A 12,665-nucleotide genomic window follows, 5' to 3' on the forward strand; every position below is an offset into this window, starting at 1 on the left:
ATTTGAACCCTTCAGGGATTTTTATTGATATTTCCTCACTGTTTTGACTTTAAACTTGTACTCAATCATGCTATATTCTACTGTTTTCAAAACTCAACCATGTTTACTCTGCTTTAACACTTGAAATGATATTTTAAATCGTATTTTGGGCTGAGGATCATGTTTTACTGTTGCCCGAGTGGCTTATGTGATTTTTGACTGAGTAAGGTTGAGGGCCTGTGTTGTGAGGATACTTTTGGTCGGGTTGCACGTCGCAGCGGTGATACACTGATTTGATTACGAGGCCCAGGGCCTAAGATATGTACACCACGAGGTGGCTTGTTGATATTGATATGAGGCTGAAAACCTGTTTATGATGTCACGAGGTGGCTTGATATTGCGCTTGGCCACAAGGTGCCCTTCCAGGAGTCTGCACACCCTAGTGAGCGCGGGTACCCATTATGATGTGAGATATAGCCCGAGGGGCTGGTATTGTTCTGAGATATTGCCCGAGGGGCGGATTGGTTGACATTGTGCCCGAGGGGTGAACCTTATGTGCTTATCTATCTTATTTGCCTGTCATGTACCTATTTAATTGAGTAATTGTGCCAGAGAGGCGGATTTCTGTGCTTATCTGCACTAATTGTTTTGCATTCATTTGTGCAACTATTGAAAAAGTCATTTTCAAAGAAGTTTAAACTGAGCTAAGATATTTTAAGAGATTTTACAGCTTCATTGCTTTCTTACTGGTTTTTGAACTGCTTCTATACAGCATGTTGATGCACTTTTCGTGATTTCTTACCATTTAGACTTTAGTTATAATTATTACTCACTGAGTTGGAGTACTCACTTTACTCCCTGCACCTTGTGTGCAGATTCAGGTATTTCTAAACTCGGTAGCGGGTATTGGCTGCTCGGAGGCAGAGTCATCGGAGTTTAGCAAGGTAGCTGCCGGCGTTCGCAACACTGCTTTTCTCCCTTTTTATTTCAATAGATCGTATTTCGTACGTTTCAGACTTTTCAGTTGTATTTAGACCCCAGTAGATGCTCGTGACTTGTGACACCTTGGTTAGGGCTATGTTGGGTTGTACTTCCGCATTTTTATCGATATTATCTGCTACTTCGTATTATTAATCATGTCTTAGACTATTTTACTGTTGTTTTAACTGTTTAACGTCGCATTGGGAATAGTTGGCTGGCCTTGTCTTCACGAGAGGCGCCATCACGACCGAGTCCGGTTAGAGTCGTGACAATAGGGTTAGCTTAATAGATATTGGGTATTAGGCTTAATGGGCTAATCCGAATTGGGCCCTAAAACTCTTAAAATTGTGATCCAACACCTTAATTGACTCCTTTTAAAATAAGATAAAAATACTACACAATGCAACAACTAATCCTAATTAATTAAACTAAACTATATTAAAACATGAAACTTTTATATATATTTTTTGTATTTTCAAAATTATATAAAGATAAAAATAAGGTACTACTTTTGTATTTTTTAAAAATTTATGAAAGATACATAAACTATTTTTTTTTTGTAATTTTCATTTTTCTTGTAATAAAATAAAGTAAAAGAGTCAAAATTAGTTGAAATAACGATATTAGACCTAAATTAAGTATTTACTTGCTAAAATATAAAAAAAATTGGAGAAGGTCAAAAATCACATGTCTACAACAATAACAATATATTGCTTTGGTATGCGTGTTACAATGTCTCTTACAAATAATCATACCCCCTTTATATAGTAGGGGAGTCCTTCTTTAGAAACAATTCTATCAAGGGTAAGGAAACTCATGATTTGCTAATTAATCGATCTCTCATTTATACATGCCGAGATTCCCCCCGTGATATTCGACCTGTTGCGGATATTTTGGCCTTCCATTATTTGTTCCGATAGTGTTTCCACGAGCTTATTCGGAGTCAGGGTCAGTTTCGAAGTCACGGGCTCGATGATCTTGAAGATGTATGTTGTAACTTCGTACCTTGGTTCGATGGAACCCGTGGTCAATCTTCAACCTATCACATTTCAGTCCCGATCTGTCGTGCAATGAATGATCCCGGTTTCGACCGTATACAATTTCTATGTGAAGAGGTAAAAACACTTACTTCAAGTTAAATATGCTTTGTTACATATCGCACAAACAAAAATAGAGTTTATCGACATGTGGTGAATCAAAATGCAATACCCAAATTTTAAAGTTTTTTTATTTTTATTTTGAAAATGTTTAATTTGATCCTAATATTTTATCTATTACATTTTATGTGAATTTGTTAGATTGACCCAAGCATTAAGAAAGAAAGAACTAAATAAAAAAAAGTGATGTTGGATGCATAAAGCATTTCATGTTGACGCAGGGGAAGGGTCGCACATCCCTAGGGGTATGGTGTAGACAATCTGTCCTAATGCAATCATTAATGGCTATTTTGTGGCCTATAGGTCATGAAGATAACTTTACCGTGCCCCAATGAAATTTTTTGTCTTAAGCATGTCATGATATTTTCATGAACTTTTAATTTTTGGAACGTTTTGGTCTTGAACATGACATAATATTTTTGTGGCTAAAAATATTTTTCGAATTTAAAAACGGAGCATCTTATTAGAAAATACTATCATAAAATTGTTGAACCTTAATATTTCCTTGAATCCATGAACCCTTTGATCATTTAAACTCAACTTGCTACTTGTGTTGCTCCTTCTGAATTATTTTCACATTTGATGTGCATGGCCAAACTTTCTTTGTATAATTAAAAAGCTGGCAACAGATTTTGAAGTACTTTCTTGCTTGTTTAACAAAAACTAACTGAAATTAAAGGGACTTAAAGAAACAAACTCAAAAATCGAAGCGATGTTGTTTCAAAACAATGAGAATAAAAAAAATATTTTGAAAAAGGTGTCCATTTGGGGAATGAAGGAAAATGAGATTTATCTAATTGGCGTAGTTACTCTAACGATCATGACATACATTTTAAATTGAACATCTTGATCTATCAAACCAATATGATCCTTCAGTTTTTGTCATACCTCCAGACTTTGAAATCGGGCTTCACTGATCCAACTCCTCAGTAAGATCCACAATCCTCATTTGATTTGTAGTGCCCAAGGATTTTTACTATCAAACATTTCTTATTTATTTATTTATCCCTCGTTTTTGCCTTAAGGTACTGTGACGACCCAAAGGGTCATCACCTGTTTTCTTACCCATTATGTGCTTTTAAGGCCTTGAAAATCTCATTTAGAGTCACTTCAATTTGTGTGCGCAATCCGGGCACGTAGCCGGAACGCTTAAATATGAAATTCTGTGAAAAATGTTAAGTCTTGACTTTAAAATGAATAAATTTGACTTCGGTCAATATTTTGGGTAAACGGGCCAGGACACGTGATTTGATGGTCCCGGAGGGTCAGTAGGAAAATATGGGACTTGGGCGTATGCCCGGAATCGGAATCCGAGGTCCCTAGTCCGAGAAATGAATTTTTAAGTGAAATTGTTTTTAGAAATTGTTTCAGGAAATTTGAAGTGAAAACTGATTAGAAAACAATGGTATCGGGCCCGTATTTTGAATCCGGTGCCCGGTACAGATTTTATATATGACTTGAGTCATTCCTGTGAAATTTGGTTAAAAACGGACGTCGTTTGACGTGATCCGGACTTTAATTGAGAAATTTGATGTTTAAAAGAGTTTTGTGAAATTTTATTGATCTGGAGGTTTAATTCGAGGCTCGTGATGTTATTTTGGTCATTTGAGTACACGAATATGTCTATAGGATGTTTTTTGAGGTTGTGTGTATACTTGGGTTGGAGTTTCGAGAGCTCGGGTGAGTTTCGAGTGGGCTCCGGAATGCCTTAGGCTTAGAAAGTCAGATGTTGCAGGTTCAGAAAGTTGCAGTCTCTGAACCCTCTAGTGCGGTACGCGAGAAATCGCGTACGACCACGGAGGGGCCAACACGGCCGCGGTCGCCTTTGTGCGGTCTGCGGTGGAGGCTGTGCGGCCGCAGTTACCTTTGTGCGGTCCGCCCAGGGTGCTGAACTACAGGTCTTCATGGAGGGGCCAGCGCGGCCGCGATCGCCTTTGTGCGGTCCGCGGTGGAGGTTGTGCTCCCGCAGTCCATTTGATGCGGTCCGCACTGGGGGTCTGAGAGGGGTATAAATAAACAGGAATTTCAGTTATTTTTCATTTTTCAAAACCCCAAAGCATAAGAGGCGATTTTTCAAAGAACTTTTCTTCTCCAAAACGTTGGTAAGTGATTTCTAACTCATTTTCTTCACTCCTTAACATCTTTTAACATGATTTCAACTTCAAATCAAATATTTTCATGGGGGAAATTGGGTGTTTTGGGTAGAACCTAGGTTTTCTAAAATTGGGGATTTGGACCTCAATTTGAGGTCTGATTTCAAAACAAATTATATATTTGGATTCGCGGGGGAATGGGTAATCGGGTTTTGGTCCGAACCTCGGGTTTCGACCACGTGGGCCCGGGGTGATTTCTGATTTTTGGGTACAACTTTAGAAAACTCATTTTCATGCATTGGGATTGATTCATTTAGCACTTATTGATGTAATTAAGTAACTTGTGACTAGATTCGAGCGGATTGGTGGTGGAATCAAGGGGTAAAGCTATAGTTGAAACTTGAGTGGTGATCAAGGCATCGAGGTAAGTGTTTGGTCTAACCCTAGCTTGAGGGATTAGGAGTTGAGTCATACTTGCTACTTGTTTCTTATTGAGTACGACGTATAGGCATGGTGACGAGTATCTATACGTTGGTGTCAAGCATGATCGTGAGTCTTAAATTGAAAGTTGTTGTGTTCTTAAATGACACTTGGGTGCTTAACTTAATGATCTTCGATGATTGAGCATTTTCAATAATTGAATTGAGTACAAGTTGAGTTGAGATTGGTTATAGCTGATTCTCCCTTGCCGGGATGACTAATTCAATATTGTGTTCCCTTGCCGAGAAGTTATTATATTATTTATGTTCCCTTGCCGGGATTTCTTGTGATTGTGTGATGAAATGTAAAAGGGAGTGGCTGGTACGCCTACCACAAGATACAATGATATGAGAGCGGGTGGTATGCCTACCACGAGATACAATGAAATGGGAGCGGGTGGTACGCCTACCATAAGATATAATGAAACGGGAGCGGGTGGTACGCCTACCACAAGATATGATGAAATGGGAGCGGGTGGTACGCCTACCACGAGATATAATGAAATGGGAGCGGGTGGTACGCCTACCACAAGATATACTGAAATGGGAGCGGGTGGTACGCCTGCCATAAGATATGAGAAATGGGATCGGGTTGCACGCCTACAACAAGATGAAACTGAAAGTGAAAGTTGCCTTATTTCTCTTTTTCCGTGTTAGAGTTAAATTGTAGTTTCCTTACTATTCTTTGATATTCTGTTTTATCTGCTACCCTGGAGCATGTTTTCCCTTTCCCAGCTTTGATTGCTTATTACCTGTTTACTTTTCTGCCATACAGTATATAATTGCACAAGTTTATCTGGAGTCTAGTCCTAGCCTCGTCACTACCTCGCCGGGGTTAGGCCAGACACTTACCAATACATGGGGTCGGTTGTGCTGATACTACACTCAGTGCTCTTTTGCACAGATCCAGGTCTTGGACAACAACAGTAGCGCAGAAGCCAGCTTTCAGTCTAGTGAGACACTGAGGTAGCCTTGCAAGCGTCCGCAGGCCCGACGTCTCCTCTACCTTTATTTCAGTCTGTTATCTCATGTATTCGAGACAAACAATTTATATTTTTCTTTCAAACGGTTGTATTTAGTACTCTTAGAAGTTCATGAGTAATGTGACACCAGTTCTTGGGTAGAGGCATATGTTGATTTTCGTATTATTGTTCAGTTTCTTTAATTTAAGTCTTCTGTACATTTCTTAAATTCCGTTGTTTTCATACTATCACTAATAATCGTTAAAAGAAGTGATTTGTTAATGAAGTAAGCTGTTAAGGATTGACTTGCCTATCTCACATTAATAGGCACCATCACGACTCCCGAGGGTGAGAAATTCGGGCCGTGACAGGTACCAATGATGATTTTTACTAATAAAACCCACTCTATTTAACTCTTCCTCATTGTCACCTTACGGTGTTCGTGATTATTTTTTACCAATAAAACTCTCTTATTTATTTAGCGATATGAGACCACTTAAAATTAATTTTAATTATTCATTTAGGAAGGTTATTCGCCAAGCCTTCTCCACTACTTGACGGACAATCTAGAGGGGTGTGCAGATGCTTTGAGATTTGTTGAGAAGCAATACCACATACCCGAAAAGTTATTCGGTGGTCAATTATTTTTCGACATGTTTTACACAATAGGGTAAATATTAGTATGGTACGTGAGCTATGTCGTTTGAAGTTTATGTGAATTTTGGTGTTGGTTATTAGCTTAGTAGCTTGTACTCAATGAGACGAAGCTAATGGATCAAGAACTATAACAAGCTGGATAAGGCTCGTCCATATTGTTTGGTTGAGAGCAATATTTTTTATTTCTTGTGGGATAAATAGTGTCACATAATATGAGACAACAATAACAACGACCCAGTATGTCACATACTATGAGACACTGGGGTATATTTTTTTTGTGCACATGAAAGTAAATTGATTCAAAATCAAAGGCGGAACTAGCCTGTTTGGTGCAGTCTGTTTGGTGCGAATTTAGCCGAACCCAACTATTTTTCTAAAAGAAAATAGTTGTATTAAAAAAATTGATAAATATGTATAAATATTTAATTGCAAACCCCAGTAATTAAGACGATATATTAGACGATATATTAGTTATGTGAAAATTCACAATTCATAAATTTTAAATCTTGCCTCTACCTCTATGAATCAAAACTAAAGATGTATCATGTGGAAAGGGCATGACCTGATAAAAAAAATGGTATTATGGTATCACAATTCTTCCTTCATATCTTCTAAAGGTAGATCTTTTGATAAGATAAGTGCACTATTACGAAAAGATTAATCTAAGCCGAAATTTAACGGGTAATCTTTAAGTTCATATCATTGAATCCCTTATCCTTTTGAAAATATTTGTTCAAGATTATTATCTTTTGAGTATATATATATATATGTAGGACCGGTCGATTTCACTGACTATATATTATCTTTTCGATTGCTGCTAATTTCAATATAAATATTTAACTTAATATAATAACTTAATATAAAATAATTTACAATGAGAAAAGTAAAATAGAGGTTTCAACATGTCATACTTCAAATTTTCAATAATCAAAACCAAAAAGAAAGAAAGAAAGAAGTACTAGATTAAAATGCAAGAAGGAACATTATGCATGCTCATCCCAAAGGGTAAGATCAATCCTAAAATAAGAAGAAAAATTAACCTAAATAATCGTTTATCTAACCGTTTAAATTAAAAATAGTCGGTAAAAATTTAGAGCCCGTTTGGATGAGCTTGTTTTAAGTGACTTTTAAACCAAATAGCTTTTAAGTCATAAGTTAGGAATTCTAACTTTTGGCTTTTGGCTTGTTTTTTTTTATTTTAGTCTAAAAACAAGTGCTTAAAAATACTTTTTTACTTTATCCAAATACTACAAAATAGCTTAAAAACTATTTTGGCTTAAAAGCACTTAAAATAAGCCAATCCAAACGGGCTCATAGTATGTGCATAATTTATATGAAATATGTGTATATATTGGTATTAGTGCATTTTATTATTAAAATTATAATATTAAAGTGCATTATTTCTTGTGAGGTAGCGGTTATAAATTGGCAAAAAAGTGATCAATTACTTTGGTGTAACTCATAAAACTACTAATGCCATGATCTACCACTAATTATCCACTAAAGATTAAATTTTGTAACCACCAATCATGTTCTACATTTTTATTATCCCACTACCTTATTCTTTATTTCATGGAAGAGATTCTACACCTATAAATAGTGATGTTTCTTCCTTGTGTTTGGAATGGGAAAAATATTGTAGTGTGCTTAAAAAAAAGTGAAATTGGTGTAGTGAAAAAGAGAGTTAAGAGAAGGAGAAAAATCTAAGCTAGGTTTGGCCATAGATTTCCAAATTTGTTTTGGAAAATCTGATTTGGGTGAAGTTTGGTTTGAAAATGAAAATGTGTTTGAACATTAGTTTTCAAAACATATTTCCCAAATTTATTTTGGAAAAATATGAAACATAACTTATACGCACAAGTTCTAAAAACTATCAAAAATAAACAACAATACATTCATCAATAACATTCATTATATTATCATAAATCATAGTCCTGAACATAAATAAATTCGGAACACAATTATCATTTTTATAATGAACTACATGATACACTATCACATGACCGAGAAGACGAAACAACATTATTACAAAATAATAAATGGTGGGCTCTTTTATAAAATACAAAAGTTTGGGGTAATTTTAAAGGAAAATTTTCGTTCCTATACCATATAGGAAACTATATTACCAAATATGTTTATAGTTTGCATATTACCTTTCATGCTAATAGTATTTCTACATAATATATACAATGCATTAAATAATGAATCATTATAGCTGTAGGATCCTTTATTTAGGCGCTAAAAAAAGGGAAATTAAATATTTTTCAGATCTTCCAATGCACATCATGCACAGTAATCACTATCGTCGACTTCTTTACAAAATTTCCATACTCAATTTTTTGCGCTAAACTCTGTTTCAACATTTTCTCTGATTTCACAAATCAAAATCGACAAAATCTTCTACAATTCTTCTGCAACAAAAGCAATTATGGCGAAAATACAAAGCAAAGGAAAAGAGAGCAACAATTTCACCATTGACAACCATTAAAAAGCTTTGAAACTTTGAATTCAAATTTGGGTTTTCAAAAATCATTATTTGTTTAGATTGAGTGTTGTTGAAAATAATTGGAAATATGGTTTGGAGTTTATATCTCAATTTTGAGGGGTTTTGGTGAAGATTAGACTTGGTTTTGACTGAATTTTAGATTGAAACTAGAAAAAGAAGAAGAAGAAGAAGAAGAAGAAGAAGAAGAAGAAGAAGAAGACGTATATTGCAAAAATTATAGAAAAATTGTAGACAGTTGTTTATTTATTTTTCTTTTATTCATTTACCTATTGTATAAAAGTTGAACAACATTGTATAAAAATTGTATTTAAGTGGATGATTTAGTACTGTTTTGGACAAAAATATGTATCAAAAATGTGAAACATACATTTCAGGGGAAACATTTCGAGTTCAAACATGTACCCAGTTTGTAGATATTTTGTGGATAAATTATAGATTATTTGTATTCTGATTGTAGATGCTTTATTTTCTGTTTTCACAAATATAAAAATGACTAAAACTTCTACAAATCTTCTGAAAAACGCAATTATGTCAAAAATCTCAATTATGCTACAATTCAATGAGAATTGGGATATTAAAATTTAATGTACCCAGTTTGTAGATATTTTGTAGATAAATTGTAGATTATTTGTATTCTGATTGTAGATGCTTTGTTTTCTGTTTTCACAAATTAAAAACGACTAAAACTTCTACAAATCTTCTACAAAAAACGCAATTATGTCGAAAATCCCAATTATGCTACAATTGAATGAAAATTGGGATATTAAAATTCAATGTACCCAGTTTGTAGATATTTTATCGATAAATTGTAGATTATTTGTATTCTGATTGTAGATGCTTTGTTTTCTGTTTTCATGAATCAAAAACGACTAAAACTTCTACAATTCTTCTGCAAAAAACGCAATTATGTCAAAAATCCCGATTATGCCACAATTCTGTGATTCTCCAATATGCTCTTATTACTCCTTACGAAACTGCAATTTTTCTCCAATATACTCTCTAGTATGCTAAATATGGAATCCAAAAAAATATTTCTGCAATTTTTCTTCAAGAAAAATAAATAAACAACAGTCTACAATTTTTCTTCAATTTATCTACAAATTTTCTACAATTTCTGCAATATACGTCTTCTTCTTCTTCGAATTTCAATCTGAAATTCAGCCAAAACCAAGTCTAATCTTTATCAAAGCCTCTCAAAATTGAGATATAAACTCCAAACCATATTCCCAATTATTTACACAACACCCAATCCAAACAAATAATGATTTTTGAAAACCCAAATTTAAATTCAAAGCTTCAAAGCTTTTTAATGGTTGTCAATGGTGTAATTGCCACTGTCTTTTCCTTTCCTCTTATATTACTGAAAAAACCCGAAATGGCATAGAATTGATAATTAGGTATACTAAATGTAATTATATCAAACTTTAAACATCGAGGGTAATATAGTTTCATATATGACATAGGAATGTAAAAATTCCATTTTAAAAAAATATAAATAGTAATATTTTGGCCCAAAACCAGCTTTTGAGATTTGGGATTTTGCCAAAATCTATGGCCAAACATGTGTTTGACAAATAAAATCTAAATTTATTTTGGCAAAATCTATGACCAAACGGATCCTATGTCTCAAACTTATTATCCACACAAAAAAAATATTTATTATTTTTTCTTCATCTTATTTTTGAACTGTAATTACTTGTATTTCACCAACAATTATGTATGGTCAATGTATAATTTATTTACAAACAAAAAAAAGAATTTTTTTTAACACGATTAAAACCACTTCAATAACATCACAAACCATTAACAAGAACTGCTGAATGTTTCTTTCTTTGGTTTCACTAATTATATGTTAAACCAATTTTAGATAAATTGTCTCTAATTATTGGTTCATGACTGTCGTCTGGCGAGTGCTGGAAATCACAGTCCACGTCATCGATCCATGTGAGAATAAAACAATTACCATCCGTCTAACTCCACCTTATCAACGGCCCATAATAAGCGATTAACAAACACGCGGATAGCAATCTCTAGCCGTCCATTTAAAAATTCCCCAAAATAATTCATTCCACCGCCAATATCTTCCCCCTTCTAAATTCAAAAGCCATCAAAATTTCCTCTTTATATAAATCCTTAGCTCATACCCCATTCTTCACCATCAATTCAATCTCAAAATCTTCTAAAAAAAGGCTTAAAAATGTCAGGCCGTGGAAAGGGAGGCAAGGGATTAGGAAAGGGAGGAGCGAAACGACACCGTAAGGTATTACGTGACAATATTCAGGGAATTACAAAGCCTGCTATTAGGAGGCTAGCTAGAAGAGGTGGAGTGAAGAGAATTAGCGGATTGATTTACGAAGAGACACGTGGAGTGTTGAAGATCTTTCTGGAAAATGTGATTCGTGATGCTGTGACTTACACTGAGCACGCTAGGAGAAAGACTGTTACTGCTATGGATGTTGTTTATGCGCTTAAGAGACAGGGTAGGACTCTTTATGGATTTGGTGGTTAAGTTTTTGGATCTGGGTTTTGGGTATTTTGTTTAGTTTACTTTTGTTGATGTAATTCACTGGCTTTTTAAATCAATGAAATATCTTGTTTCAGTTTCGATTTGGTTGTGAATGACTCTGAATGATAATTTTTCATTGTCAAGCTAGGAATAAAGGTTGAGCGGCTAATTTGAGAAGCCTTGTTACTAATCATCTTTTAGTATGTGTTACTAATATGGATTATACTATTCCTAGTACCTTTTGAGGATATTAATTGGTAGAATAATTGCTTTTAATGTTGTAATTTTTACCTCTTATAGCAAAAGTTAACATCTATTTATTTTAAATAAATATTATTTAAAAAATTATATTCTATAGATACTTTTTAATGTTTATAGCAAATATTTAATTTTAGTTAACTTCTATTCATAAGCTACTATATATGTTATTTAGTTACACAATTTTCTTTTTCTTTCTACTTTGATATGTGTAATTCTCTTCATTCATTCCCTGAAAATACGATGTTCAATCTCAAAATTCTTCTCGCCCACATCACCTATTGATCATACCCAACTATGCCTTATAAAAAGGACAATGCGGTCGTTGCAAATATAATTCGGTTTACAAGTCTGGAGTCGAATTCCACAGAGAACTAAGGCTTAGCTATAACTGTTCACTATCACCAAGAAGACAAGCTTGAACAATTCCTAACTTATAGATATTTAGATTCTTGTGTTTAACTAATTGATTAACAAATTAAAATAATAAATTAACAACTAAAGATACTAAGAGTTAGAGATAAGATTAAGGAGGTCTAGAGTTATGATTTCCCCAATTGTCGGAATCCTTCCCGCTATGTCTTCTATAATTTCGCCTAAGTATTCTCTACCGATCATGAGCACTCTTATTACCGTAAATCTCTCCTGAGTAATCACGACAATTTACTAGACGCACTCTCCCGAGCTATGCTAGCTGGCTTTTGATACAGCTCACTTCAGATCGCACCCATGGCTTCGTTATCCATAATCTCGCCTTTATACCCTCGGTTATTGATCCCTCATATACTTTGGGAGTGGTGTTGTTCAACAATTACCTAAATATGCACTCTCTCCCGAGTTATGCATACTAAATATGCACAACTAATTGAGAGCTCTTCAATTAACTACAATAAGAACGTAGTTGAACAAATAGAAATTATACTACGGCTCAATTATATAAAAACATAACAAGAATTTATCCTACAAAAAGTTCTATCAAAACTCTAGATAACAATTTAGCTATTCATAATAGTATGTAAAACTACACTACTAAAAGTCATAACCAACAATAAAAAATAGGAAGAGAAAAGAAAAAACTTGTAGAAGA

The 12,665-nt window shown here is 34.3% G+C and overlaps 1 protein-coding gene across 1 annotated transcript; it reads left to right on the plus strand.

Moving 5' to 3' along the window:
• Nucleotides 1–10,948: 10,948 nt before the first annotated feature.
• Nucleotides 10,949–11,419, plus strand: LOC107820123 (histone H4). Its single transcript, XM_016646339.2, has one exon. It carries the CDS (start codon nt 11,012–11,014, stop codon nt 11,321–11,323), a length of 312 nt encoding a protein of 103 aa, XP_016501825.1. The 5' UTR covers nt 10,949–11,011; the 3' UTR covers nt 11,324–11,419.
• The last annotated feature ends 1,246 nt before the right edge of the window (nt 11,420–12,665 follow it).

Source organism: Nicotiana tabacum, chromosome 16 (assembly GCF_000715075.1).
Source record: "Nicotiana tabacum cultivar K326 chromosome 16, ASM71507v2, whole genome shotgun sequence".
NCBI classification, from domain to species: domain Eukaryota; kingdom Viridiplantae; phylum Streptophyta; class Magnoliopsida; order Solanales; family Solanaceae; genus Nicotiana; species Nicotiana tabacum.